Consider the following 27,785-nt stretch of genomic DNA (forward strand, 5'->3'; position numbering starts at 1 on the left):
ATTATACCAAACAATAGGCTGCTTTCAGAAAGATAATTTTATAGAAGGGGTAGTATCATGTGATCTTATTAATATTTATGAAATATGATAACAGAAAAAAGGGAATTGGGATAGTGCTGCTATCTTTATAGACCCTATCCATTTCAGCTTCAAAATGTTTTTCATTTCACACATCAGACACTAATTAGCAAATACCTAATTAGTGTTAGAAGAGTAATCGCTCATGGGAGTTGTTGAGGCTTTGAGCTTTCATGCATGCAGAAGTAGTGCCACTTTAGGTACGTTTGTTAAGGTACAGTAACTTAACTTTTATTTTGCTCTGAACTGTGTGAATTGCTATAAAATGCCAAACTAAGCTCCAGTCGTTGGGGTTGGGAGAATGACTGGATTGATGACGAGTGAGGCAGGATCCAGAGGAGTAGAAGTATAGGTGTGCTGAAACTTCTGCAGATGCTGGTAAATTCAGTACACAGAGCAGAATGTGGCATTAATTGGATCTGTTTTTACTTTCCAGATGAAAAACTGTCTGTAATGTTCCTATTAATGTAGGTAACTTTATATCCTGCATCAGTTGAAAACAATGCAGCTAAGGATAGAGTCACTAAAATGCTTTAGGAATATTGCCATTCTGATGTTTCATAGTTCAAGTATGTCATGTTGATAAGTTCTTGCCATGATGGTTAATTATTAACACTTATGTGGTTTTGTTCATTCAGTTTGCATTTTTCTTTGTAAGAGGGACATGAATTCTAAACAACCCACATCTACCACACCGATGATTTTGTCGTGAAGTAGATACGTTCACTTTTGCTGGAATGTAGATAGTACTCAGTGTGTAGCATTGAGCTCCTGTCAGCTTCAAGCTTACACACATGTGAAAATAAACCATTTTTCATTCCTGGTTTTGTTAGCACTTCTACATTCAATCTAGTAACGTGAGCAGAGGTCTGATTTTTTAAGTAACCATCCTATAGGAGTTCTACCTATGATAATAATCTTAAGGATAAAATACTTGTATACTGTTTAAATATGCAACAAAATACTAAAAAATGCTGAGGACTGACAAAATGCATCTATTTGATGCTACAGAAATTATTAACAATGTTCCTCTTCTTTTTTTTTTTTACTCAACTTTCTGCAAACAAAATGTCTGTTTCTATCAAATCTAGGTGCCTTCTAATTTGTACTTGTATGCATTTTTGTAGTAATGGTTTACTATCAGTTTAATTTTCAAGATAATGTAGGTTCAGAATGTAGTTCTTAGACGGACAGAGAAAAAAGTAGTTCATCTGTGATCTCCATTAAATTGATTTCCATTCCAGCAGAAATGGCTTGTACTGAAATTTCAGCTGTCCTCAGTGGAATCTTCCCTCTGAATGACACACCACTTGCCCAGTATCAGGTTGTCATACTTTCCAGCCTGGTCTGTTTTGCTGAACGAGCTGCTTGGAAAAAAAAAAAAAAGAAAATATGCAGCATGAAGTTTGGGATGGATGATCTTTGTTTCTTCTGTTCAGGCAGGCAGATCTACGTGAGATCTACGATCTTGTGATACAGTCTTACACCTGTATCACAAGTTCATTCATAAAGCCATCGATACGTCAACAACACCTCCCGTACCACAGGAGAAATGGTTATCAGCTGTTTGATCAAGTGTCAGCTTTTTGAAAGTCTTATCCATTGTAGTGCTGAGTGAAGTAGTTCTCCCCAGTATTCAATAATTTAAATTCCAGGTTTTGATTTATGCTGCTTTTTGCTGTAGCGTCTCTTTGAGGGCACTGCTGTCCCCATCTCAGTGTCACAGGGTAACAGAGCATTTTTAAACATGAATGAAAATATAAGTTTAAGAAACTGCCTACGTTGTAAAGGCTGAGAGTGGGAAAAATGTGAAGTTCTGAGAGATCTCTGGAAAATGAAGTATACTTAGGAAATAGTATTTCTCTGTGTTGAATCCATGAAAATAGTCACTTGTCCTCTCTACTTTAGTATCTGCACTGGAAACAAAGGGTTTCTGAACCTTATTCTAATATTAAAGCGCATAGTGCTGTTTTTACGTCAACAGATTTGATATGGGGTTGTTCTTTGTTTTTAAGGCTGTGATCGTTCATGGATTGCTACACAATGTGTAGATTGCATAACACATTTTAGCATTACGAACCCTTTTAATATAGATATTTAGGTTTAGATTGTATTTGTTAATGGGCGATGCAGGAGTTTTCTTCAGCAGAATAATAATTTTTTGTTGTTAGATTTGGATTTTATTTCTGTGTTTATTTAAACTTGGGGGGAGAAATTTCTTTTGTGTTTGTCAGAGCAAGACATGTTTGACAGGATGGAAATTTTTTCATGCTTTTGGAGAATGTCTCAAAACAGCACTCTGAGGTGAAAGAAGAGTCAGTTGATAGCGGGTATTCTGCAGGACTCTGTCTTTCTTCTTTCCTCAAAGACTGAGCTAATCTCTGTGTCAACTTGAGTGTCCTAATTTATAACTCAACACCCTCAGGCTTTATTCCTGCTCCCCTTCCAAGTAATTGACATGTCAATGAAAATGCAAGAGCAACCCCCCATGGGTAATAGGGATACTGAGACACCGCTGTTATCTTCTCTTCAAAGGATCTCTAGAAATGCCTTCAACTGATCCATTGCTGAATGCCATCTTTTACTTTATGTCAATCCAGAAGCAAGACGGTTTTCTTTTTATTTAAGCCCAATTTTTATTTTTATTTTTTTGACAATCAAATGCTGTGCTACATATGCAAAAAATTATTATTCTGCATTGATTATATACAGCAGAACATATGCAAAATATAAATAGTATTGTTGAATCGTTATACTAGTCAATCACAAGCAATAAAGAGTACCTTTAATAGGAATGTCTTTCAGTGTTTGGGAGATTTCTCTTAAATAGATGGAGTCAAATTTGCAAACATCAGCTTATGGTAGGTGTTTGCACGTGTTTGACATCTGTGTCAAATATTTGATGGTGTTTCCACACAGCCAAATAAGCATGTTTGAAAAACAGACATGCATATATATAAAGCAACAATGACCAGATCATGAGTATGAACCATTAGCAGATTTTTGATACCCCGTGATCATTTACTGCTTATGGGAAGACTGCTCTGCTCTGTCTCTGTGTTTTCATTCATCTTCTTTCTATTGTAAAGAAAAAATATTGCAAACTGTAAAAATATACCGTGCTTGATGTAGTATCATAATATACTTAATAGATCTAGGCAAAACAGTTCTTTGTGGGTTGTTATTTACTCTAATTTCCTACTTTTTAGCATACAGTTTCTGTGTGTTTTTTACCTCTCTCTGTTAAAAATAAATAAATAAATAAATGATCATAAATTCCAGAACCTTTTTTATGTCACTTTAGGCTACGACTTTACCAAGGGAAGAAACTCCTTTAGTTTGGCTTGTAATTTTGATTCATGAGAAACTTGTTTGTTGATAGTCAGAATGTACATAATATTTTTCTACACTGTTTATTTTAGGTTAAAACAAAGAAAGTGTTTGGAATAGACCATTTATCTTCCAGGGCTTGGTGTGTTATCATTGTTATTTTTTGGTTTATATAAATGTTTTGCCATTATTTCTTAATCAAAAATGGGATACAATTAAGAGAAAATTTAAGAGATCCCAAAAAAATCCTTCTTTGGAAAAAAAAAACAAAAACAAAAACAACAACAAAACAAAACAGTTAAAACTGAGAGGAATGAAATAACACAGTTCTACTTGCTAAAAGGTGACAAACTTGATAAAGAATTTTGTTCAGCTGAATGTTATTTGTGGGGAAGAATGCTTTCAGTTTTCAAAACTGTAAATTTTATGCCTGTATCCTATTTTACAATTACATTGTATTGCACAGCATGCAGATCACAACTAAAACAGTGTGATTTATATAAGCACATAAATCAGAGAGTGTAATTACAGGTACACTTTCATGAATTATATTTGTCTCATATCTATTAAGTAAGTAAATACAGTTGATCCCCATTATTTTGAGATCAAGTAGCACTAGCAAACTCGCTGTAACAACAGGTTTTCAAGCTTCTCAGGGTTGGTTTTTTTTTCCCTAAATGAACAATAACTATTCCTCGATCTTGTAGTTATTTCGATCTATTTATTTTATGTTTCTTCCCCTGTAAAATAGGAACAATGGTACAACACATAAATTCAATATAAATATGCACAGAAGAGTTTTTGCCAATTGTGAGATCCAGAATGGATAAATCCCACTGTGTTCTGCTGATTTTAGGAAAATGCCTCCACTGTGTTAAGCTTCTTTTATGCTCTGCAACCCACTGAAGTCATAAAACCATCAAAAATGTTTATGGTGGTGACTGAATTCCAAAACATTCTAAGATTATAGGTAGCAGTTCTAGCCTTAGTTAAGCTACAGTTACTCCATTTTCTTCTATATCCAACACATAACCAGAACAAAAAAAAAACCAGGACGCTCTTTTGCAGCAATATATGTGAAGTATGACTTATATCTTAGATATGCAAAGACAAAGTTAAAAAATATATAATTAGTCATATGATAATAAAATTTGGAAGCTCTATATGGATTTTAGGAGATCTTCTAGTTTATTACTCTCATGTCAGTTAATGCTTTTAACATCCAGTCTCAAATAATTTTCTTTTGTTCCAGACTGTAATGGAAACTATAACGTACCAGTTTTATTATTCCTGGATGTCTTTGCTTACTTGATCAGTTACAACCAGGTCGTACCATCTTCTCACAATGATTCTATTTCCCTTTGAATAAGAATGGCTCAATTGAAGTCTGTGGAAGTCATATCTGTATGGAGCTCAGAGGATTTCGATACAACAAGAAGGCCTGCTAGAAATTGCCTCTTTCAGGCTGATGATGCAAAACAAGACATCTGTTAAATTAACATCTATCTAACATTTTTGCCTTTCAGTCAAATGCATTCAAAAAATTTAAATCTTTTTTAGCTGTCAAAACACTCTGTCACAGGATTTTTTTTTTTTTTGGATAGTGGGTTACTTAAGGAAAGCAGCATATGGTTGAGTGAGTTGCACCTATGCTGCAGCTTTCCCAGATCTCTACTACCTCTGAACTACTGGATAGTGTACATACTGCAATCATTTATTTTGTAAATTTAAATAAGTGAAGTAAAACTATATACTCTTAAGCTATTGAATCCCTTTCCAATTTGTGCCAAGGAGGAAAAATAAATAAGTAATGTGAAAAATAAAACAAAAGCTTTAATGTTAACCTTGGTTAAAGTCTTAGAAAATGTCTGCCTGGCTTTTATATTAAAATAGTCCATAGGAGGATAAATAGTTCCCTGCAATTAATCACTGTGTGAACAACGCTGTATTCACCTACAGGTTTGTTTCTTTGCTTAATTTAGGACATTGATTACTTCTGACATAAAGAAGGATATAATAACGCATTATCAATCACGATTATACACAATTTGAATAAAACTTGTAATAATAGATGCTAAGAATGATCAAAGCAAGAAGCCTTCAGCACGGTATGCAGCACTGTATTGTGCTGGGTTCCATCAAAATACGGCTTGGTTTGTGCAGCTTGGTAACTAACTTATCAGGTGTGCTTCTTACCCCTTCTGATCAGCCAGCACACAGTGCCCTGCAAGAATACTACTGTGATTTTTCCAGATTCATGTCATTCTAAAATCCTGCCTTCGTTAAAGTCAGTGGGTCTCCTACATCTAAATTAGTGAAACTTGCATTGTCTTCTTACTTTACTGTATTTTCTAACAGGTAGATGCACTAGAATTCCAGTGTTAGAGCTGTTCTAATTTTTTCTTCTAGATGAGATGATTTGTATTCATTTCTTCTACTTTTAGGTTTTGATTTATGTTTGCTTGAACAATGGGATTTTTTGTTTTGCTTTGCTTTTTTAAGTCCCATAGCACATAAAAAAAATTGTGAATACGAGCTACTTTGCTCTGGGATAATCAGTAGCTCTGCAGACGAGTGAGGTTGGAAGTACTGAGGATGTGCTTCACCTCTGGGGAGACAAGCAGTGCGTTACCCACAGCACTACAGCCCTTCAGGGAACATCTTGTGTTGCTCATTCATGGCGTAGTTTTGCATTTCATTTCATAGCGGGAAGAACAATGTTTCAAAATATCACACTGTATCACTGTAATTCATTAGTTATTAATAGAATTTTTTAAGTGCCCCAGAAGGAATATCTGTGGGCTTCCGTGTTGCTGTATTTTCAGAGAACATTTGAACACTGAGAACATGTGGGGACGTACACTGTAGAAGTCATTCACTTAAATGTCACTTTTACGTTAGATTCATCATCTGATTTTAATATGTTGAATGCCATGAATATGTTTAATTGTAGTTTGCTTTACAGAAAGTTGTATTTCTTACTGCTAACTGCAACCAAAATACAGGTATGTCAGTTGTGTTTGTTTGCGCCATGTGTATAACATGCTCTAGAAACTTTTTGGGGGGGAGATTTTAGAAAGAAGTACTTTAGTAAGGAGTTAATTGCAGTGAGGTAAATGGTGCTGGTGTCTGAGAAACACTAAAATGGAAACTTTTCAGATCACACTGTAAGCACTGCTAGATCCTGATTGATTTCAGTGAATGTTATAGCATTTAAAATTTGGGCACACGGGAATAGAAAAAAAGAACACTCCTGAGCATCTCCAAGCAGCAGTGCCCTGTGCTCCGCACCCCTGGCAGCACTCTCCCTCCCTCCCCCTGTCCCTCATAGCTTGCTCCCAGCACGCCGCAGGCACGGAGCTGGGGAGGTGCTGCTGGGTGCTCGTGTGTCGATGCACAGCCCGAAGACCTGGAACAACAGGCAGCGTGAACTGCTGTCACTTGTGTCAGACCCCTTCTGTCAGCAAGGACAACAACTTTGGACCCTTTTCCATATTCATCTTCGCTGGTTTTGTGAAGCTTTTAGTAATTTCAGACCTTTGATAATCCATGAAACGTGTGTAACTAGCTAACTAAATAGTTCAAGGAGGGACTGACAGGCAGGCTGATTTCCTCAGAGACAAGAGTAAAATGTACCAATGTTAATGCTTCATTTCTAAAGCCATTTCATGCTCAAAAGAAAGGAATTTGGTCTTCATTATGGAAACTATAATTTCCTTTTACTCTTCATTATTGCTACTGTGTCTGGTCTTTAAGAACTATAAAATACTTTGGCTGTATGGTAATTTTAAAGTATTGATATTTGTAGGAGCAACAGAGTGTGACAAGCCTGAGTGTGAGCCTTGTCTTTTCTGGGCAGTGCTACACTGCAATAACCTTTAGCAGAGATGATAATGATCTTTACAGCCTCAGGGCTGTACTGAAAGTCCACTGCTGGAGTAAGAAAAGTAAGCATTCATGTGAATCTTTCGGTGGTGGTGTTTGGTGGTTTGTTTTCCCCTTCCCTTGCTTAATAAAATCAAACTTGCGCTTTTGTTTGATATGCTAATAGCAATCCCTTTTTGTTTGTTAGGGAAATCCTTATTATGTTGAAGCACTCTAGGGCTTTATTCTGATATGACATTGCCTTAAGTGAATCAATTGATCCTAACGTGCTGTGCTGCAAGCCCTGTCAGTCAGACCCCCTCAGAGAGAAGGGCCATTCAAAGCCTCCAGCGTACCAGCTCAGCACCTTCTGTCCTGGGCTGCTGCTGTCACCCCACGCTGCCACATCTCTTGCCCTCCTCTCACAGCTCTTTGTCTGTAACTTCTTCTTCACCTTCTTCCCACCTCTGCAAAATGTACTGTTGGCCAAAGACAGATGGCTGGCTATTCTGAGAACTCCTCTGGGAAATGGACTGGGTGTTTTTTTGCCCAAATTGAAACTGGGAAGAACTTATCACTGCTAACTGCAGCTCAGCACTCAGTGTTACCTACAGCTGGAATTACGTGTGTTCTGAGCTCTGAGATGCTCCAACAGGTGTGTGTGTGTGTGTGTGTGTGTGTGTGTATACATATATATATGTTTTCACCGGTTGGCTGCCCCTGAGCACCAGGACAGACTGAGTAGGATGTGTTGTCTTTTAGCCACTGGCATGCCAATCAATTGAATTTTTTCCTGACTACAAAATTGTGCTGACCCTGTTATGAAATGCTATTTCAGCTGGCATAAAAACAGTGCAAACAGTAAAGCCACAAAAGTGCCAATGTTCGGAAGCACAGGCAGTGATTCTCTCTGCATAATTGCAAAATAAATTTGAAGAGTAAGGGAATGTTTTTAAAATGTTTTTACCTTTACATGGGAAATGTGGCCCTGGCCTTCCCTTTATCTCTCTTCTGTTTTTGTTTGTTTGATTTTAATGAGTATTATTCTGAAGTAAGATTTGGGAAGCGTCATTCTGGGAGTAAGGATTAGTTCAAAGGCATGTAGTTGAATGTTGTTTATAGGGTCTTCCTGTTCCAGGACCTTCTAAAGTCATCTCAATTATTCACTCAATATACTTGTATTTGCTAGAATAAAGCTTTGTTCTGTCTTGAGGATAAATGTCCCTTAAAGTTTTCGCCCAGCACAGTGGTTCCCAGTTCTTCCTGTGTGAAATCTTGCCCAGGACAACTGGTGATGACATTTCTCCCTGGATCTAGCTTGGTGTCCTCCCATTCTCACCAGGACTGCTTCTTCCTCACTTCTTCCTCTCTGCCTCACGATAGCCACAGTTGCTTCCTTGGATCTGTGTGCTGAGATTCCTGCTGCTTTTTTCTTGACCTCACTGGATCTGCTGCAGCCCAACAGCAGTTTGCAAGTCACAGTGCAGAGACCAACTCATTCAAGCTGATTCCTAAGTGGGACTTGAAAACGCATTTCACAACTGTGCTTACTAGCATAATTTTCTTCTAGCATTTCTTTTTCTAGCATATTTTAAATACATTAAGACTTGTAACTTGGCCAAAGCAAGATGCCGTGCCATGCCTTATCTGTCAAATACCCATTATGTTACATTAGCATCATGCCTCAGCAGGTGAGGAACTATTATCTGTGCATGCAGCATTAATAATTATGATCATAATCAACTTTGGGAATGCATAAACATGTTTTGTTGTGGTTTTTTTTTTTCTTATGTGTGTGTTAACACTTTACCAAATAATTATAGTTTGAAAATTTTGTGTCAACATTAGTTTTAAACCCTTAAATGGTCCTATGAGGTATCATTATCATTATATAAGCAGAAAAGAATGATGACATCAAAGGTAATTCTTTTCCAAGTTCCAGCAGTGAATCACAAGCTGAGATGTGAGCTCCAGAGCTCGTTTCAGTTAGACTTTGCATGCTTTAACATGCTTGAATGTTACTTTTCTGAACAATACAAATATTATTTACTTGTTTTTTTTCAAGTTGCCATGCTAGAAATGAATTGTTGTTACTATCCTTGTGTTTTGGAGTGTATTTGTATATACATATATTTATATGGGATATATATATATATATGTATATGGGGTGACTTTTGTAAGAGTATTAGTAGTTGTAACCTTAGGTGTTTGCACTTTCAAATTACTGAAGCAAGGTACTATCAGAAAAATGAAAAGCTGTGTTAGAAAATGGCAAAGAAATATCATGTGTAGTTGATTAGAATCGTGTTTCTCTATAGCGTGTTGGTTTTTTATGTTCCTCTGGCCTATCTTTAACATTTAAGAAGGAATTATACGTAGGAATGTTTTTAGATTCCAAGAAAGTCATTCAGTCTGCACATCATAATTTTTATTTGTTGTTTGGCTTCAGAATAGCATTATGGAGTCATTATCCACTTAATTGAAATAGATGCAAACTCCCTTTCCACTCGGTGGCTGTTGGTATGGGTGTAGGTAGCATCTTGTCACCATACAGACAGAGAAATGGAGGTGCAGCAAGGTCTCATTTCTGCTTTCTCCAAGAAGGGAGACTTTTTTAGTGCCTAGAATAATTAATGTTTTCTAGAAACATTGCAGGTGATGTAATGGTCATGTCTGCTTGCAGTGATAGAGAAAGCACTCTCCTTTCCCTTTTGGCTCATGTATGTAAGGCTCTTCAGCATGTAACAGAAGGCACGTGGCATGTTTACAGTCTGGGAGGTGCATGTGGGAAACTATGAAAGGTGTAGCTGATGAAATAAGTCAGAAGTATTCTCTGGTCATAAGGGAATTGGCTGAGGTAAGATTCCAGGTGATTGCTTTGTTTCAAGATTGCAGTAGTTGAATATTGAGCCAGCTCTTTGCAGCCAGAGCAAAAACATTTCCATGTTTGCACGTTGTTCTTTGGAATATGTTCTGATTCTGCATGTCCCTGTCTCCCTCTGTTGTTCAGTTTTTTCCTTTTTTTTTTTTTTCCTGCTTTTTCATGCATTATACTTTTGCTGAATTGTAATCAAGTGGCTAGTAGGGCAACTGAATTTTAATAACGTTTCATTTGATAGTAACAATTTGAAGCTTTCGGTTCTGACTGGACTAATGCAAAAAGTAATTATTTCACTCTGCAGTGGTACAGTTAAAAAACCACTGGAATCCTGTGTTAAAAGATGTTTATCTAAAGTGAAAGCTATACATCGTCATTGTTCATTTATGTTACTAGCTGCTGTCGACTGCGCTAATTTTGCTCTTTATGCGTGAGCAAAGCTCACAGACCATACCTGGCTCTGAGAGAAAATGAACGATCTGTTTCTTTGGGCACCTGCAGCATCAGCTCTGTCACACTGATGACTGTGGCCAGACAGAATTGCCATTAGTGTTAGCCCTTTGGCATTGCTTTTTGATCAGTGAGCCCCGCTGAGCTGTTCTGGTATTCGTTGCACATCGCAGCTGCAACTGATATCCTTGGATCTCCGCTCCTTCTTTCTGGAGCTCGTTCTCAGCTCAGGCGCTGTCAGTTCTGGTTTATATCAAAGGCTGCTCCTCTCTCACCTCCCTCTGAAGGCCCTCCTGGCAGCCGCACCCACTCACAGCGCCTCAGGTTCTGCTTCCTGTGGCCGCCAAGGTAGCTGAGCTGCCGGCTGAGGGTCCTTGGGCTTTTTGTGCCTCCGCCCTTCTCACTTGTCACAGGATGTTCCATCTTTCTTCTTTCACGTAAAACTTTGGTACCAGAAACCCCTCTTTTGTTGTACGTCAAGATCAGTGTCTGTGCTGCCTGCCTGCCATTAGTCCTCCTTCCCAGAGGAGCTGCGAATGCCCCATCCCTGGAGGTGCCCAAGGCAGGGTTGGACTGGCCCCGGGCAGACTGAGCTGGGGCTGGCGTAGGCATTTAGGGTGCCTTCCAACCCGTGCTCCCCTCAGCTCCGCGATACCGCCCTGCGCCGCAGGGCCTCGCGCTCTGAGCACCCGCTGCCGCCGCCCAATGGCCGCACGCCTGGCGCCCAACGGCCGGGGCCGTCCCCGCTCCTCTGGCTCCCCGAGGCCGGGAAGGCGGCGCTGAGGGGATCCCGCCGCAGCGCTCTGGTACGTGGTTCGCTATCTGCCGTGGCTGCCCGTTCGTTCTTCGGTGCCCCGCCCGGCTCGGCGATGGCGGCGGTGCTGCCGGGGCGGGGATTCGACGGCGGGTCGGGCTGTGAGGAGGGGGGTCGGCGGAACGCGGGGCGGCCCCCGGGCGGGCGGGGGCTGAGGCGGGGCGGCGGTCAGGCGGGCTGGGCTGCGTGGTGCCTTCTGCCTTTAAAGCCGAGTTAAAAGAGCGAGCGACCAAACGAAGCTCGGGGTGTCACGGCACGGTGTGTGCCTGCGTGATGGACGCGGTGGTCAGCGGGCTGCGGCGCGCGAGGTTCCGCGGTTCTGTTCTGCCGCTCCGTACGGCACAGAGGGCGGCAGGATGTTTGAAGCATCCCTTGTGATTGCATACGGCGCCGCTGCGCTCCTGTTATTTTTCCTACAAAAGGTCCCGGCGGCAGATTATTACTTTATCTTATAGATATTTGGAAATTTTAATCAGCAGATGTAGCATAAACGTGCATTAAGGTTATGTAAAATTGCGCTGGAGATACGAGCGTTTTCCCATTGAGGTCAATAAGCACAGATTTAATGGAGCATTTAGGGAGAAGGAAAAAAAAAAAAAAGCTAAAAATCTAAGGATTTTTAATGTCATGATAACCCTCTCTGGTATCTTCAGCAGTAGGTCTTCTACAGACTAGCTCTTATCTCTGTATGCTGTTCATAGATAGGAATACTGACTCACAGAAAGGGGAAGTGTACTTTAAAAAGCTCTGGAAAGGCATCAGGAGGTTTGGGGAAGGAGGAAGTGGAGGCTAGTGAACAATTGGAGCGTTTGTAAGATAGTCTGTGTTTTTTCCCTCCCATGATCAGGCCCTTTGCATGTCATGCTTTGGTCTTGCCCATTAAGATGAGTACTTTCCAGGATGGTGGGGTGACTCCATTGGTTTGAATAGCATGTCTCTGGCAGCTTCTGGAGGTTTCTTAGATATTCAACATCAGAAATTGGGCTGTTTTAATCCAGATTTCACAAGTGAGCATCAGCTCATGGTAAGAAAGAGTCGTCTGATGAGTTTTGAATTGTTTCTGTGATTGTTACAGAAACTCTCTCTGTCAGAAACTTTCTTTACTGGAAAGCTGTTCTCTGTTGTTTCTGAATTCACAAAGTTGAAGACCATCCCACATACAGCCAGATAGTTCTCCGGAGCTCTTAGTCAGCTGAGTTGAAAAGATGACACATTTGCAGTCAAGTTTCCATGGATCCAAAATCTGTGTATTCCAAAGTGGAAAAGATTTAGGGAGAAAATGTTGAGTGTTATCATAACATTTTATTTTTAAATATTGCAAGTGGCTTGTTATAGATATTTTTAAGAGAATGCTGTTTATAATGCAATCTGATTGTCTTAAAACCAACTATTTTTCTAGTTTTCATCATTCTTAGTATCTTTGTTTTTAATAGAAATGTTATATTTTATGTACTTTACTGAACATTTGTCACTTTTTAATGACTTTCCTAAAATGCTTTCTTAAAGTTCTCTGAAGTCATGCATGTCATGTTTTTGCTCTTCTCAGAATTCTAATCAGTACTTCACATTTTCCAAATTTCTTATTTTACTCTCTTCCTTCACTGTGCATTCCTTTTTCGGATGTGACAGAGATAAAAGACAAGAACAGGTGTTTTGTTTCATACCAAAGGTTAATCAAAACAAATACCCTCTGTCTGATGAGAGCTGATGGCATGACAGGAAATGTGCTTTAAGGGTGCTTTTGTACATCATGTCAACCTTCCTCGGTGGAATTTTATTCTTTGTTTTGAACCACAACAGATGGATTGTCAGCCAGACTTTCTTGAAGCTACCCTTTTTTTTTAATACTGTTCAATCATTTACTTTAGTCATACACAGGTACAGCATGAAACTGGAAAAAAAAAGTTTGACTCATAATTAGGACTCTACAAATATTCGGCCAACGAGAAGGAATTGTGCTGTTGTTTCCATAAACTGTGTTATGGCATTGCTAATCTAGCAGTGGGTGCATTTTTTTTTACACCATCGTGACTGTGGTGATTGTTGGTGTTGTAAAATTGGTTGTTCATGATGAGTGCAGAAACTCATGTTTTCAGAACTGCCTCGAAGTCTCTTAGAGATGAGGGGAAGTTATAGGGTATGGCTATTCCACCTGAGCATTGCATGAAACACTTTTGGGAATTTAATGTATTGTCAGGCAGCAGGATAAGACCTAACTGTACCACATCTTTCTCTTGTAAATGTAAAAGCTGGAGGTTGAGTGTGAAAAATGTGGATCAGGGCAGAAATAGGATCAAGCATTAAAAACTAAAGCCTTTGTCCTTATTTACTGCTTCTGCAGTTTGCTATGTTAGAGATAGAATCTCCTTTTTCTCTTTTCATTTCTGAACTTTTAGTAACTTTTCCTCTTGTACATTTCTGATTATTTCTTGCAGGCTAATTTTATGTTCTTAGGAAATTTTCACCATTTGAGAGTCTTAGGCATCTTTGGCAGGCCCACAGCACATGTCAAGCTCGGCTTCAGGCAAGTCAGTAGGCCTTTGTACCTAGGCATAACAGGAAATAATTTGCAAAGGTTTCTGGATTTGGTTCTGAGCTTTCACGTTATCAAGGAAATGCACTTGTGCCAAGATCAGTGTACAAAAAAACCATTTTTGATCAGCACCAGTTATTAGGGAATGACAGCAGTAGCCTTGTAATTTGATGACATCCTTCTGTTTTTTGGTATCCATATCATAGGGGTAGCAAAGCAATGTGCATCTGGAATTGACTTCATATCAGAAACAGTCTCAGAGTAGGAGTCAGTCTGAATATAGGTCAGATTAGTGCATAGGAAACCAACACATCTTCAAAGCTGTGGCTCACAGAAGTACAGAATTCACAAGGGAATGCTTAAGGCATGAATGTTGCATATTAATTGAGAGGACCGGGCAGTAAAACCTTTTTTTTTTTCAGTTAAGTGTGCTGCTCAGTACTTTAAAATAAATTGTATGGTCTGTGTTGCTGTGTACTCTGTTGACTCAACGTAGTTCTTCACTTCACATGGAGAACTTAAAGTGTGTCTAGTAGTGAAGAAAATCATTATGAACTATATTGCTCCCTCCTGGAAGCTGGCCTCTGTCCTCACGAGTAGCCTGCCTCTGCATGCTCTGCAGGAGCTCTCAGCCTGTGTTACAGCCAAACCTTGTGCCTGTGAGTCAGCTCCTGTCCTCTCTGCCTCTCAAGGTGAGTGAGGCTCATGAACCAGCTTCCATTTAGGCCTAGACAAAGGTAATCAGTTTACTGTTATTTTTAAAAGTGTTTATGTTCTGTCAGAGATACTTTAGGAATTGTCTGAAGTGCTGATGACATCTTAAAGGACCTTACTTTATGTTGCTATAAACAAAACTAGTTGGAGGAAAAAATGTGAATAGAAATGTGCCCGGCAGACAGCACTGTGAGGTGGTGCCACAGAAGTCTGAATTTTGGAATGCCATTTTAATCTATATTTTTGTATTATTATTTTTTTTTTTAATATAATAATCAAGTATTACAACTCCTTCAGAATTGAATTTCCCAAATAACCAGAAATGTACTGATTATTTCCTCCTAGTTCTTCAACCGAGTCAAAATTACAAAGGTATTGATTTTCTTTCATGATATGGCAGATCTCGTAATATATAAACGCTTCTTCTGTGATGTAAAGAAAGCTAATACCTAATTTGTTTTTATTTATTTAGTAATCACTTTATCAGTTGACAATAATAAGAATCAAATAGTATTTTCTGTAGCAGTTAAGGCAAACATATGAATCAGAGTCAAATTATAAGCTGCTTCTGCTGATGAAACTTTTACATCTCTTTTGTCTTTGCTTCTGTGCATGGCACTTGGCTATGTCTTCTGTAGCATATTGCCAGTAGTCATATATAAGTTTGTCCAGGCATGCATCTGGAGAGTAAGGTTGTCATCTTTGAACCTAGTGGAGGTAGCAGAGAGTTGTAATTTATAACAGGGCTATCACGTGTTCATAGATGGGCTCAGTAATTAGGTGCTTTTATAGATCGCATCAGTTATAGCATCGCATTTGCCTTCACGGAGCCAGGAGTTTACATGTAGCTCATGCTTGTACAAGCTCTTCAACTTCTACCTTTCACCAGTAAAACTGTCTGATCATTGCGCCTCTTTTTACCATGCTAATTTTTTTTATCTCTTCTCATAAATGAAATACAGAGAAGTAGAGTAAATGCAATATAAGACTTAAGGTGTTACGTGCTGTGCTGCTGTTTTAGCCCTTGTGTTGCGCCATTGTTCGTCCTTTGACTGAACAGTCACAGTGTAAGAAATGGTCACTGGGAAGGGAGGAGATGCCCCAGGACCATTCTGCTTCAGTAATGATTGTGGCATAAGAGGATGATCCAAAGTTGTTATTGAAACAAGGATTGGAAAAAAGATGGTATGTTTATTAAACCAACAGGTATAACTGGAAAAAGGAATAGATGCTTTCAGACAGTCTTTTTGTCAGGTCAGAAGCAGAAGAAATGAAATCAACAGAAAAAAAATATATATATTGTTCTACGTTGATGCCTTCCAAATAGAAAACTGGCAAAGAAAAAATCTTTGTTAGACATAAGTACAGAAGGTTATTGGAAAGGGGAAGCAGTCATTAACTATTTTGCATAGCCAGAGGCTTTTATTTAACTCCCAAGGATATGCAGGGGGTGAACATTTGGGGCCAGCAGTCCCTCTAATAGGTGTCAGGTAACTGAATTACGTTTGTGTTCCTTTGCCACAGTATTTCCGTGTAGTTTGTTGTCATGATGTTCAGTGTTGGATAATGCAACGGAAGGGACTGCATCATTTAGCCAGTGCAACCAGTGTCATCAGGTATGCTATTTATTCACTATTTTATTTCCATGCAAGTTTTAAGGAAGGGACATAGAGTACAATTTTGTCTGTGGGCTTCTGAAATCCTGGACCTAAACCAAAACGAGGAATGATCCAGACTTACAGTAGAATGGAGGAGGATGTAAGGGTGTTTTGTGATTCAATTAAAGTGGACTTTGTCAGATGCAGTTGGAAGAAAACTCAAATTAGTTGTTGAAAAATGATTAGTTGTTTTCCCTGCAGTGGTGTGTATATAAAAGGGGGCTGGAAATCAGTTCTATCTCTGTACAAAATGACATCATCTTTGTGTTTCCTTGTGGAGTTATTTAGTAACTTTCAGTGGTGTGGTTCCTGTTCGCTGCTGCAGTACTGCTTGAGGAAGCTCAAGGTGAAGCATATTTAATTGCTAAGATTTGTTAAGATTGTTAATCTTGTTTGATTGTTAAGATAGGATTTTTGGATTCATGTAAGTCAGAGACCTGGCCTGTCTTATGGAAGTGTTGCCAGTTTGCAGGAGAGTAACTGGTTATCCTCAGTGGAGCTGTCAGGATTTAAGCAGTTCAGCATCGAAGCATTTTTAGTTCAAACACAAGGTCAGTTCTTGTAGAAAAGAATTTATTTGGTATAGTGCATAAGCTTATGCTTAGTTTTAGCCTTGCAATGTTGTGTCTTTTTTGAAAAAGAAGAAAGCATGATTTTTGCTGGCCTTGGGTGTAAGCATTAAGAGTCGATTGCATTGTGAGTCTGGAGATAAGCCTGTGAGTATGAAGAAATACATACAGAAGCGTTCACGTGTGCTTTTGTTTTTAAATCGTGTCATGAGTATAACCTGCTACCTTATGAGACACATAGGACGTGCTTATTAAAACTTCTGTGATGAGTGCTGCTTACCAATAAGGTTAAGAGAATGTAAATGAAAAAAAAAAAAAGAAAAGAAAAAAAAAAGGAAAGATGTGGGAGTTGAAAACAGGCAGAGAACCTTTACGTTTCACTGTTATTAGTAATTTTAAGATGAGTGACCACAGGCTTATGTTTGTGCACACATACAGAATGAGTGAGCTTCTTATAGGAACTTGGGACCTTTGGTTGGATCCCTTACAGCAGCAGAACAGGAGGAAACACTTGATATAAATTATCCCACAAATGCTTTTTGCTGCATCAGGCTGAAGCTGTATTGTTACACACAGGGAGAGATGGGTAAAAGCCCAGACCTTTGTATATATAACAATAAATGGGGTTATCTCTTTTTCATGGCAAAAAAATCACTCACGCTTATGTGGCGGTGGTTACTCAAGAAGATCAGTGAGAATCTGATTTTATTGGACCTGTATTTATGTAAAAGTATTGCCAACTGCCAGTGAAACACGATCAAAAATGCAGAAGTGTGAGGTTTGGGGCAGTTCTCAAGCTTCAGCATTACAAATTTGAAAGCTGGACTCTGCCTGCCCAAAGTTCCATCGAAGGACTTGAGGAGATACTAACGTTCTAAGGAAAATGTTAATTCTTTTAAGACTTACGGTACAGTAATGGTGTTTGAAGTCCTCAGTGCTGAAATTGGTTGTTGATTCCTTGATGGTCATTTGTGAATTCATCTTCATAACCTCCTATGTGGAACCTGGAAATCCTTATCCACAGATAGTGAGTTGTGTAGAGCTGTTAATTTTTCTTCCAACTAAATGCTTTAGGACACAGCTCTTGTCCAAGCGAAGAGAGGTGTGCTATGTGGGTGAGTTATGAATCCAGGTTTCCAGAATCTTATACCGCTGACGTAGTCCTTCCTTTTTGTTAATGGAGTTCAGATTCTAGGATCCACAGGGAGGCTCAAATAGGATGCTGCAGCAAAGGGAAAATATATTTTGTTTTTTGAGTTTGTTTAGTTTGCTGTTGCCCCCTTAACCTTACATCTCCATGTAATAACCAAGTCAGACTGAACTTGCGTTGGTTCAGTAGACAAGGATTGTGCTTTTCGGCCACCTGATCGGTTGTCAGCCTATTCGCCTGTACCTTAAAGAGATGCAGACAAAACTAAATGCATTTAAATCTCCAATCTTGCAACAACTCTACTTGTGTGACAACTTGGTGTGTGCATCTTTTCCTAGGAGCTCATAGTTAAATTTTAAATTCTACTTTGAGTTCATAGTTTGTAATCTCTTTATTAAAATTCAAAACCTGATTGCATCTTGACTGATCCCTTTAAAATGTTGGTTCCAGGTCACATTTTCTTCTCCTCCCAATACTTGGTGCAACTATACTTAGAAATAACAAGATAAATAGAAGGAAATGTCTATAATATCTCTTTTCTGAAACAGATTTATCAATGCTAATACGTTTTGTTGCTATGAAAACTCACTTAACAACATTAAACATTTGTTCAGTCATTTGTTTATTAGAGGCAGTTTGTTAGTAGTTATAAGTAGAATTCCATCTGCCAGTTAAGCTAGATTGTAAATTGATGGAGAAATTAGTGGCTTCTGGTTCTTTGGGGGCGGGGTTGCAGAGGGGAGTTGTCTGTCCTAATGGATACGTGAACTTAATTGCACATTATATGCAGCTCTAGAAGATGATTGAGCAGAATCTCAGGTATACAGCTCACAAATGTGCCAGTGAGGCAAACGCAGGCACACATTGTGATTATCTCAGTTTTCAAACCTGGAAGAGACAAGAATGTGTTACTAAATGGGAGAGGCAGTATGTCGTGCTCGCTGAGATAAAAACAGAAGCTGCCAGACACTTTGGCTTTATTCTGTGAATTCTTTGCCTCAAAACTCTCTATCTTTTCTTCATGCTTATTCTCCCTCACATTCTCTCTCTTTCTCTTTCTCTTGTTGCTGCCTCGATCTCTCTCTTATTGTTCTCTCCCTCTTTTCCTGTCTTTGATGCACATACGTTGTCACATTTCATTGACTCTCCCCTCTTCTCTGTTCTTACACTTACGCCTAGTGGTGCTTTAGCCAGAGCTTGCAGCCTCTCAGGCGAGTTTTAGTCATGTGTGAAGCTCAGTTTGATCGAGCACTCCTTTTCTGCCTTTTCACTCTTGCAAAAGATTAAAAGGTGGCGTCACATCGCTCCCCTGCTCTTTCCCGCAGGAGGGACTTAAAAGGGACAACAAAAACTAATCACTTTCTGTACGCGTTTTCTTGCAAAAAAAGGGACTTAGCTGTGCAATTTGAGGCTGGTGGCGAGGATTGGGAAGGCTAGAGGATGCTTCATACTGCTAACAAGGGAAGGAAGCCTTCAACTGAGGCAGGTAAGAAGTGCTTGAATCCGGTGTTTTATGGAGCGGCTTGGTCGGAGCGGTAGATTTTCAGCATTTGGTAACTGGGGAGAGCAACTGCAGCAAGAGGCAGCATCGGTGTTGTACCAGATTCCTTTTGTTTAAGATTTAAAGTATGTGCTGCAAAATGATTTAGAAATGGCTTTGTAAGGAAGCTGAATTCACCCTGAATGATTTTTTTCTGTGTTTCTCTGTGTAGCAAAATGAAACAGAACCAGCTTTTGTGAAAGCTGGACTTTCCTTAAGGTTAAATTCAGTGCTCGAGTCGGTATGAGAAAAGCTTCTGAGTCTTACAGCCTTCTAGGAGCTTGCCATTCTGCAATTTGATTGCAACAGCTGAACTAAAAATTAATTGCACTTATTTACTATTTATTTGCTGAGGTAAAACCTAGCATTGAGTTCAGGTCCTGGCGAATACGATTTGTTTGCCTGGCATTTCTTCAGACGAATAGCTGTAACCTTTTAGACATACTGTAAAATCTATTTTGTGTTTATGTTTTTTAAATTGAGATTAAGTACCATCCTGAATGAAATACGTGACTAAAAGTCATAAACTGCGTCTGTGTTTAGTAAAGCAATCACCAAATTAGAATAATGGATTTCTGTCAGTTGTCAGACGGAGTTAACTCTGAAAGTGCTGTCCACAAGTGCACTTGGATTACAATGAAGGGCTTTCTGTTTAACGGTTATTGAGAGGAGCTAATTTATCAGGCAAAGCCTCTGAACTTGGGTCTTGTAGTAACATAAAATTATATAGCGTAAGAGTGTTTGTGGTTTTGGGAAGCGTGCTCTTTTATTCTCTGTAAGAAATACATTCAGGCTATGGTAGGGTTTCCAAAAGCAGCAAAACACTGTCATTTTAAAAATGATGATAAGTGCTTTTTACTCACAAGTTAAATCCTTAGCTACTGGGACTTCTGTTTTGGGTCTTCACTGGCTTTTGGTGTTTTGTTTTTTTTTCCCTTTATTTATATTTTACAGTTGTTGTGGGGAAACTGAGATTGAATAGAGGGAACAGTGAGCAGGGTGTTCTGAATTTCATTGTCATAGTGGAAAGTGAGTGAGCATTCAAGGATAGTTGGACCTTTATTAGGAATTTAAAGCAAGGCAAACAATATTGCGGTGATCAGAGTAACTTGTGAAAGTGCAGTACTAATTAACTGTCTCTAAAAGCAGAGCCACGCAGAGCTAACTAGGAATTATAAGCTGTCATAGAGCAAACATTGTTTAATAGGTAGATTTTAGTGTTACAGACGTACAAGTGAGCACAGCGCAGATGGAAATTAATACATTTTGTTGAGTACTTTTGTCTTTGTGCAAGTTTAGCCTTATGATTGAATCCTACATTGAGATACATGAATACACAATGCCATGTACCTTGTAAAAATCACTGGCACTGCTTTCTGTGTACGTTCACAGTAGCTGGTTTTACAAGATAGGCAGTGACAAGGCACCACATAGCTGAATGGGATCAAGTCCCTGGGGAAGCCTAGTCTCCCATCAGTGTGCAGGGACTTTGTGCTGCTACTTTTACCTTCAGTGTCAATTACTCATGTATATTCATCCTTATAAGAAGGCGCTGATTTTTTTGGAACACCTATAGTTAGACGAAAAAAAAAACCTGTGAATGTTTCACAGATTTATAGAGGATATTTTAATTTTGTCACTCTAGTGTTGCTGAGTTATCTGGCTTGGCCATTACACTTCTTTTTCCTCGTCACAAATTTGTTCTGTCTGTCCTTCCCAGCTCCTTTCGTGCTTCAGGTCTGTTGAACCGCGTGTTGGACCAAAATGAAATTCAGTAACTTGTCCAACAAAAAATGGAAACCCTGGATAAATGTGCTATTTTAAGTGTTTCCTCGTGACTGTACTGAAGTGAATCTATGTGTAAATGGTAGATAACTTTCAACATGAGTTTGTCATTAAAAAAAATGTTGCTTTATGAAATGGCAGACAACTAGAAGGTTGAAAGCAAGCTAACTTGTTCTGATTGAGCCCAGAATGCAGGATCTGAATTGCAGATCGTTTATCACTCATTTTGGCATTTGCTTACTCTGCTCAACTAGATTTTTAATGAGTGATTAATATAAATAGCAGCACTTTACTGATGTTCCAGTAGATGTTGCTGGAGAGCAAAGTAAAGATTATTTGATGGAGGAAAAGAAATGCAGTGAGGTTACAAAAGCCTAAGAAAAATCTCAAGGTAAATGTTTATGCAGGCTGTTGATTGTTTAATAATATGAGACCAGTAAATTTTTACACCGTCTTCTTCAGTTCTGTTCGTTCTGAAGAAGTGCACGTACTGAAATTTGATGAGATCCATCACAACTGTCTGCCCCTCTCCTGTTTTGCTTTGTTTTTTTAAGGTTTGGAGTTCTTACTCACCGCTTTTAACATTTTATCACTAGTGTTGCCATTGTTTTGTATGCGTATTTTCTCACTATTCCCAAAAGTGTTAATTCTTTCAAGGTTTGCAAGTAACATATATTACATTGCAAATTGAGTAACAAAAGTATGCAATCGCAAATGTGGTGGAATTCCAGTGCATTGAAGTTGCTTTCTTTTCAATAATAAGTGCTTACCACATATGATGCAGTTTTTAAAAGAAGAAAATAGTGAATTAGTGTATTCTCTTTTTTAGCTAAGAGCAATATTGTTTACATCTTTTTGCTGTGTGATTAAATTTTGAGAGAAATTCTCTGATGGGACTGGTATTAATAAAAGGAAGTGGAGTAACTAATGGCAAGTGTGAGGACAGAAGACTGTGATGTCCTGTGCTGAAAAGACTCTGTTGTTAATTAACCAGATTAAATGATAAAATCCTCCCAAAGGAGTGAAGAACTGTAGTATGCGGGTGCTAACTGATGCAATTTCAGGCAACCACTGACATCTGTCTGCAGGAATATTTATTTGTGGAGATGGTCATGAATCCTGAGTTGAAATTCAAAAAGGTAATGTGTGTTATATTGTTCTTGTGTTTGTTTTGGCTTGTTTTTGTTAACGATGCTAACTTTTCAAGTAAAGTAGCATGAACATGCAAAACTTGGGGTAGTCATAACCAAAGGGTGATCTCTGCATTTAGCTATCTTGTGTATCCATTTGTACTGAAGTTAAACAAGGAAGAACAAAATTAGTTGCAGACCACGTAGAGATAAGATCTTAGTTTTTACACTTAACCTTATAGAGATACACTGGAGTTTAAATGTGTGGGAGCATAGCTTAATTCATTTTATTTATTGTGTAAGGAAATTTCAGCTTCTGCTTGTAAATGGGAAAAAATACAGACAAATAAATGTGCCACTGATCTCTACAGTCACTTTCCCTGTGATGTATGTTGTACATAATTTATTATAGCTTGGGTCTAGTGTTTTATTTGCAATTTTGTTATGTTTTCTCCCAGTGGCTCATGCCAAATTTTCTCTAATCTGACAAGCTTTAAGTTGATGAGTTTTTTTTTCCATTCATTAACATTTTGTTTAATTTGTCGTTGGTGCTGAGTTAGGGCATGCACACAGCTATGTACATACGAAGGCAATTGCTTAATCTTTAGAGAATTGTCAGCATGCTGTACATGTTGAAGAAATGAAATCTTATTGGATTTTCTAAGTATGATTTTGGAAACAGTACTACTACATATATTTACTGAATTGTCCTGTACTTTTTTTTTTTTTTTGCTTAGACTTAGGAGTTCGTAGGGCTTTAGAGTCTGTTAAATAATTGATATTGAGTCTTGTGCATCTCAGCTGGTCATGGGCACAAGTTCCTCAGCACTTCTACATATGCTTTTTTTTTACTGTTCGGTGTCATTCACAAAAACAAGCCTGACTGTTAACAGTGAGAGAGTGCTACCAGAAGTATGTTTTTACCTTCCCTACTTTGGTTTACTTTCAGACTTGTCAGTTCAGTGAAATTGTATGTAATTCAGCTTAAAAGATTGTAACATGTCATCAGTTTCCAAAGAGAACTCCCTGTTGAAAACATTGGCAAATTCAGTTTAAAGGCTTATGACACAATAGAGCCCTAAGGAATAAACTTTTATCTTGGTATTTCTCAGTTCTCAAAGTAATGAAGAGAAAATCAAGCCTACTCTCATAGTGGTATTCTGCTTATGTAGACACTTTGAAAAGCTCAGAATAGCTGAACAGGGTAAATAATTCTGGGCCCAGTTGAGTCTGGTGCTACATTTCTCAGTAGTAGCAATATGGTCTTGGGTGCACATGTGAATGTACAAACAAAGGTACAGTCTGGATCTATGTATTTTAATTTAAGTCCATTTCAAATTAAAAAATACATACCTAGTCTCACATCATTGGAGTACAGGATAGATGGATGTCTTTGTGTTAGCAGTAAGTTACTGAAAAATAATGCTATTGCATGCATAAGAACAGGTACTACAGATAATGAAAATTGAATTACTTATTTGGAAATTTCATTCAAATGCATCTGTATAATTTGCTCAGTCAGTATGGTAGTTTCATATTAATTCTAAAGGAAAAGTCACAATTTTGTGTATTTTTCTCACTGCGGTAACTTTTGGGTAACTTAAAGGAGTGGATGTAGCTCCTCTTTCAGTTGTATTTTGTAAGATCCATTTAATTAATGCAGTACTTACTGCCATTGTGCATTCGGTTTCTGAAAGATGCAGAACTCAGTTGCTATCTATAGCTTATATAGATTGAAGAAAATTCAACCCATAGCTCTTAGCTGATTCCAAACCTAATACATTTTATACATTTTGTATCTTATGATTTGCAATATGATTATAACAGTGCAAAACATGCATTAAAAAAACTAAAAATCTTTACCAAGATCTTCACCATCCTCACTTTCCCTCCCTCCCATCAGTCGTCCTCCCCCCCCAAAAAAAAAAGATAAGAGAAAGGAAAAAGAGAAGGATGGTCCTCCTCTATAAAACAGTGGTGGTAATAGAAAAAAATATGTTTATTTTAGAGTCACTTTGATCTAAAACTTACTACACACTATTTTCAGATGGAAAATGCCGTTTGTATTACATATGTTGCTTTTGTGTATATTGGTGGTAATGATTTTCTTATACTTGGCCACGCAGTGTTACCAAGAGGTGGCTATGCTAACATCATTATGGGGCAACTGTATTTTCTGTTCCCCTCGTTTCTTTTTATTGTTGAATTAATGTCTATTTTGAATAGGTGTTATTTGACAAATTAAACTCCGGCAGCCCTTTCTCTTTCATCTAAATGTCAAAGCAAACATAGGCTTGTGTACAGTTTTCTTTTTCCTTTGGCAGCAAAATGGAGGCAAGGGAACTGCTGTAAGATGTTACCATTTGGAATGTGTTGGAAGGAGGATTGTTGATACTGAATTGATGGATTTGTCTTCTCTCCATACATGTAGTAATGACTGTTTTCCAAAAACGAGGAATTTACAAATTTGTGGTGCTCCATCTCCTGGCAGTTATTCATTCTTGAACGAAACGTGGATTGTCTCGATATTCACACTCGTAGCTTAACTACAAGTAGCTTAGCTGTACATACTGGAGAACAAAGGCTATGGTGTGTTGGGGTAAGAAGGACACAGGAAAATAAAAAATAAAATAACAAGAGATTCTTCATTTGCAGAAAACAAAAGAAAAATATTTCTATTAACCATTTGTGATTAGAGTAAGAACTTAAATATCAAATACTAAGTATAGATTTCTTGGAAGATCATCTACTGTGACATCGCTCTGCTATGTGTACATGCACAAAAATAATCTATCCATACCATACATATATACATACAGTCTCTAGAGGTCAGTAGAATGTAAGGAATGGGCAGATATTCAGCTTTCTAATACAAGACTTGGAGATGCAGCATATCAGTTGTTGCTACCTAGAAAAAAATGAATCTGTTGATAATGAAATTTGGAAGTGAAGTAATTAATCAGAGTTAACAAAGAGCTGAATGAAAAAGAATCATGTCTGTCTTGTTGCGGAAATGAGAGCAAATTATTTGTTTGAGGCAAATTCCTGATAAATGCTCATTTTCATTGTTAGAAACTTGACAGAAATCCAAACCGTGATTATTGTATTATAGTTGATTATATTGTGTTGCTCTGCTACCTTTTCTGAGAGGATTTTTAGAATGACTGAAATAAGAATTAAAATGGTCTTTGGAGACAGCGTATGTCAAATGCTAAGCAGACCAGAAATACAGTGCAGAACATGTTCTCTTTTCATGCTTACCCAGTTTACTCTTGGTCAGCCTTATCAACTCACTCATTTTATCCTCGTTCACCTTCTTTGAAATCATCTGAAGGAACTGTTCGCGTATGGCTGAAGTTTTCATCTTTTTAAAACATGTTTTGATCATTTGTTGCAGAAAGCTGCAGGTTTTGTTTACTTTTTGAATATTTTGTGAGTTGACTGTATGCTGAGAAACAAGCAGGACAGCTTGTGTCTCCAAAGGAGTTGCTTCCAGTTCTAATTCATGCGGCAAGGGAAAAGGAGTTTTGTGATTCTTGTGGTTAGTTGTAAATCTAACATCAAAATATAAAAACGCCAATGATTCTCTGAGCTGAAGAACAGAGGCAAGGAAGGGTGTGGCAGATGAAATACGCAGCTCTTCAAAAACTTATCTGTATGCCCTTTGCTTTTTTCTTTGTAAGGGCAATTCATGTAGCATTTGATACCTTTCTTCTCTTCTCTTTTGTATTGCAAGATATTGCTGGTATACAATCAGTTCAAATCAGCTTATGAAATGTGTTTTTCAATGAAGACCTAAACATAGCTAATGCTTGCAGAGCACTTTTTGTTTTTCTTTCCCCACTGTTCTCTGATTGTACTCAAAACTTCATTTAAGAATTAGTTGTCACACAGCAAAAGAAGTGTGGCAGAGGAGCTCATACTTCAGTGTATCTAGTTACACAACAGCAGGAACATTTATCAACTGTAAATTTTCATTAAATGTATACTTTCAAAATAAACTGAGCAAGCTGTGCTTATGTTAATTGATAATATGTTCTGATAAATAGTGAAGTATGCATGGCCTGTATTAAAGCATGGTGGTTGTACACATAGATATACGGAAAAGTTTGGAGAGAATCAGCCACATAGGTATGTGAAGTAACGATATCTGAGGATGGGAAAACAGCAACTCAGACTGGATAAAGTGTCTGGATGAAAGAGGTCTAGGTGCACTGCCTTTGCACAGCTAAACGTAACTGATTTTTATCTGATGTTGCCTGTCTAGAGACACACGTTGAGGTGGGATGCAGCTCTTGTGGTAAAGAAATGTGGTTTTTAGTCCATTGTAGAGAAAAATACAAACAGTTTGGCTTTAAATGATGATGTTCCCATTAATTCCTTCTAACTACTTTTCAGGGACTGATTTTCTTTTTTAAATGATCGGTAGAGTTCTCAGTCAAAGGCTGCACCATTTGAAGCACAGAGCAAGGTAACGTTTTTAGAAAGCCAGGCTAAATTTGGTTTCCCTCAGATGCACTACTGAGACAGCCTTACTAGGCATGAGTGGCTGGAGATCCACTACCTTGGGGAACACCTGCTTGTTTTCTATTTTAAAGAAAATAGTAAGGCTCCTCAGAAGTTGATATGGTGGCCGTTTTTTGCAGAGTTATTTCACATGCTGGAATTAATGCTGAAGAGCTTCTTTATCTGTAACATTGAAGAAGACCAATGGTAGTTGATATAAATGAAAGAGAAATATTACCACAGGCCATTTATGGTTAGTCATAGTATCAATATGTTGTCTGACTATTTAGGATTATGAAGTTTATTTCATGATTCAATTGGTCTCTTCTAGTGCTGCATCCACACTTTCCTGTGACAAGAGGTGTGTTTTAAAAACAAGACAAAAGTGCTTGCTTTCCAAAACAAACAGTACTGAACTCGAAGAGAATTCTGTGCAAACTTGCATAGGCGTGACATTTGGAAGTAAGAATTTCTGAAGTGACAGTAATAACCAGTATCACTGTAAAATTACAAATTATTTCAATTTAAGTGGTTTCATTTTTCTGCGTGCATTTTGAAGTGTCACCAAAAGCTGCTGACTTCATCTTGAACGCGTTCTGCTGTCTTGACAGTTGTTGTGGATTTGTTAATACTAAATCGGTAATTGTTGGCTTTGAAGAGAGATCCAGCATCTTCAGCAAGAGCTTATTAAACTGTAAAATATGGATTGCCGTTACCCTAATGGCCTCTGAATCCTATTACCATCCCATTAGAGAGTGTGGGATTTTAGTAATTCTGTTGTTGTTT

General features: G+C 38.2%; 1 protein-coding gene across 16 annotated transcripts in view; it reads left to right on the top strand.

Moving 5' to 3' along the window:
- The window catches only part of TENM2 (teneurin transmembrane protein 2), a 602,430-nt gene that overhangs the window by 254,765 nt on the left and 319,880 nt on the right, over nucleotides 1–27,785 (top strand). Inside the window, exon 1 of one of the 16 annotated variants that reach the window (XM_052684867.1) lies at nucleotides 19,017–19,524. The exons of the other annotated variants lie outside the window; for them this stretch is intronic. Coding sequence (XP_052540827.1) covers nucleotides 19,479–19,524 — 46 coding nt within the window. The 5' untranslated portion in view covers nucleotides 19,017–19,478. Of the gene's footprint in view, nucleotides 1–19,016; nucleotides 19,525–27,785 lie in introns of those variants that run through there. 16 annotated transcript variants of the gene reach the window in all.

The sequence above is a fragment of the Tympanuchus pallidicinctus genome, unplaced genomic scaffold (genome assembly GCF_026119805.1).
Source record: "Tympanuchus pallidicinctus isolate F22 unplaced genomic scaffold, pur_lepc_1.0 scaffold21, whole genome shotgun sequence".
Taxonomy (NCBI): domain Eukaryota; kingdom Metazoa; phylum Chordata; class Aves; order Galliformes; family Phasianidae; genus Tympanuchus; species Tympanuchus pallidicinctus.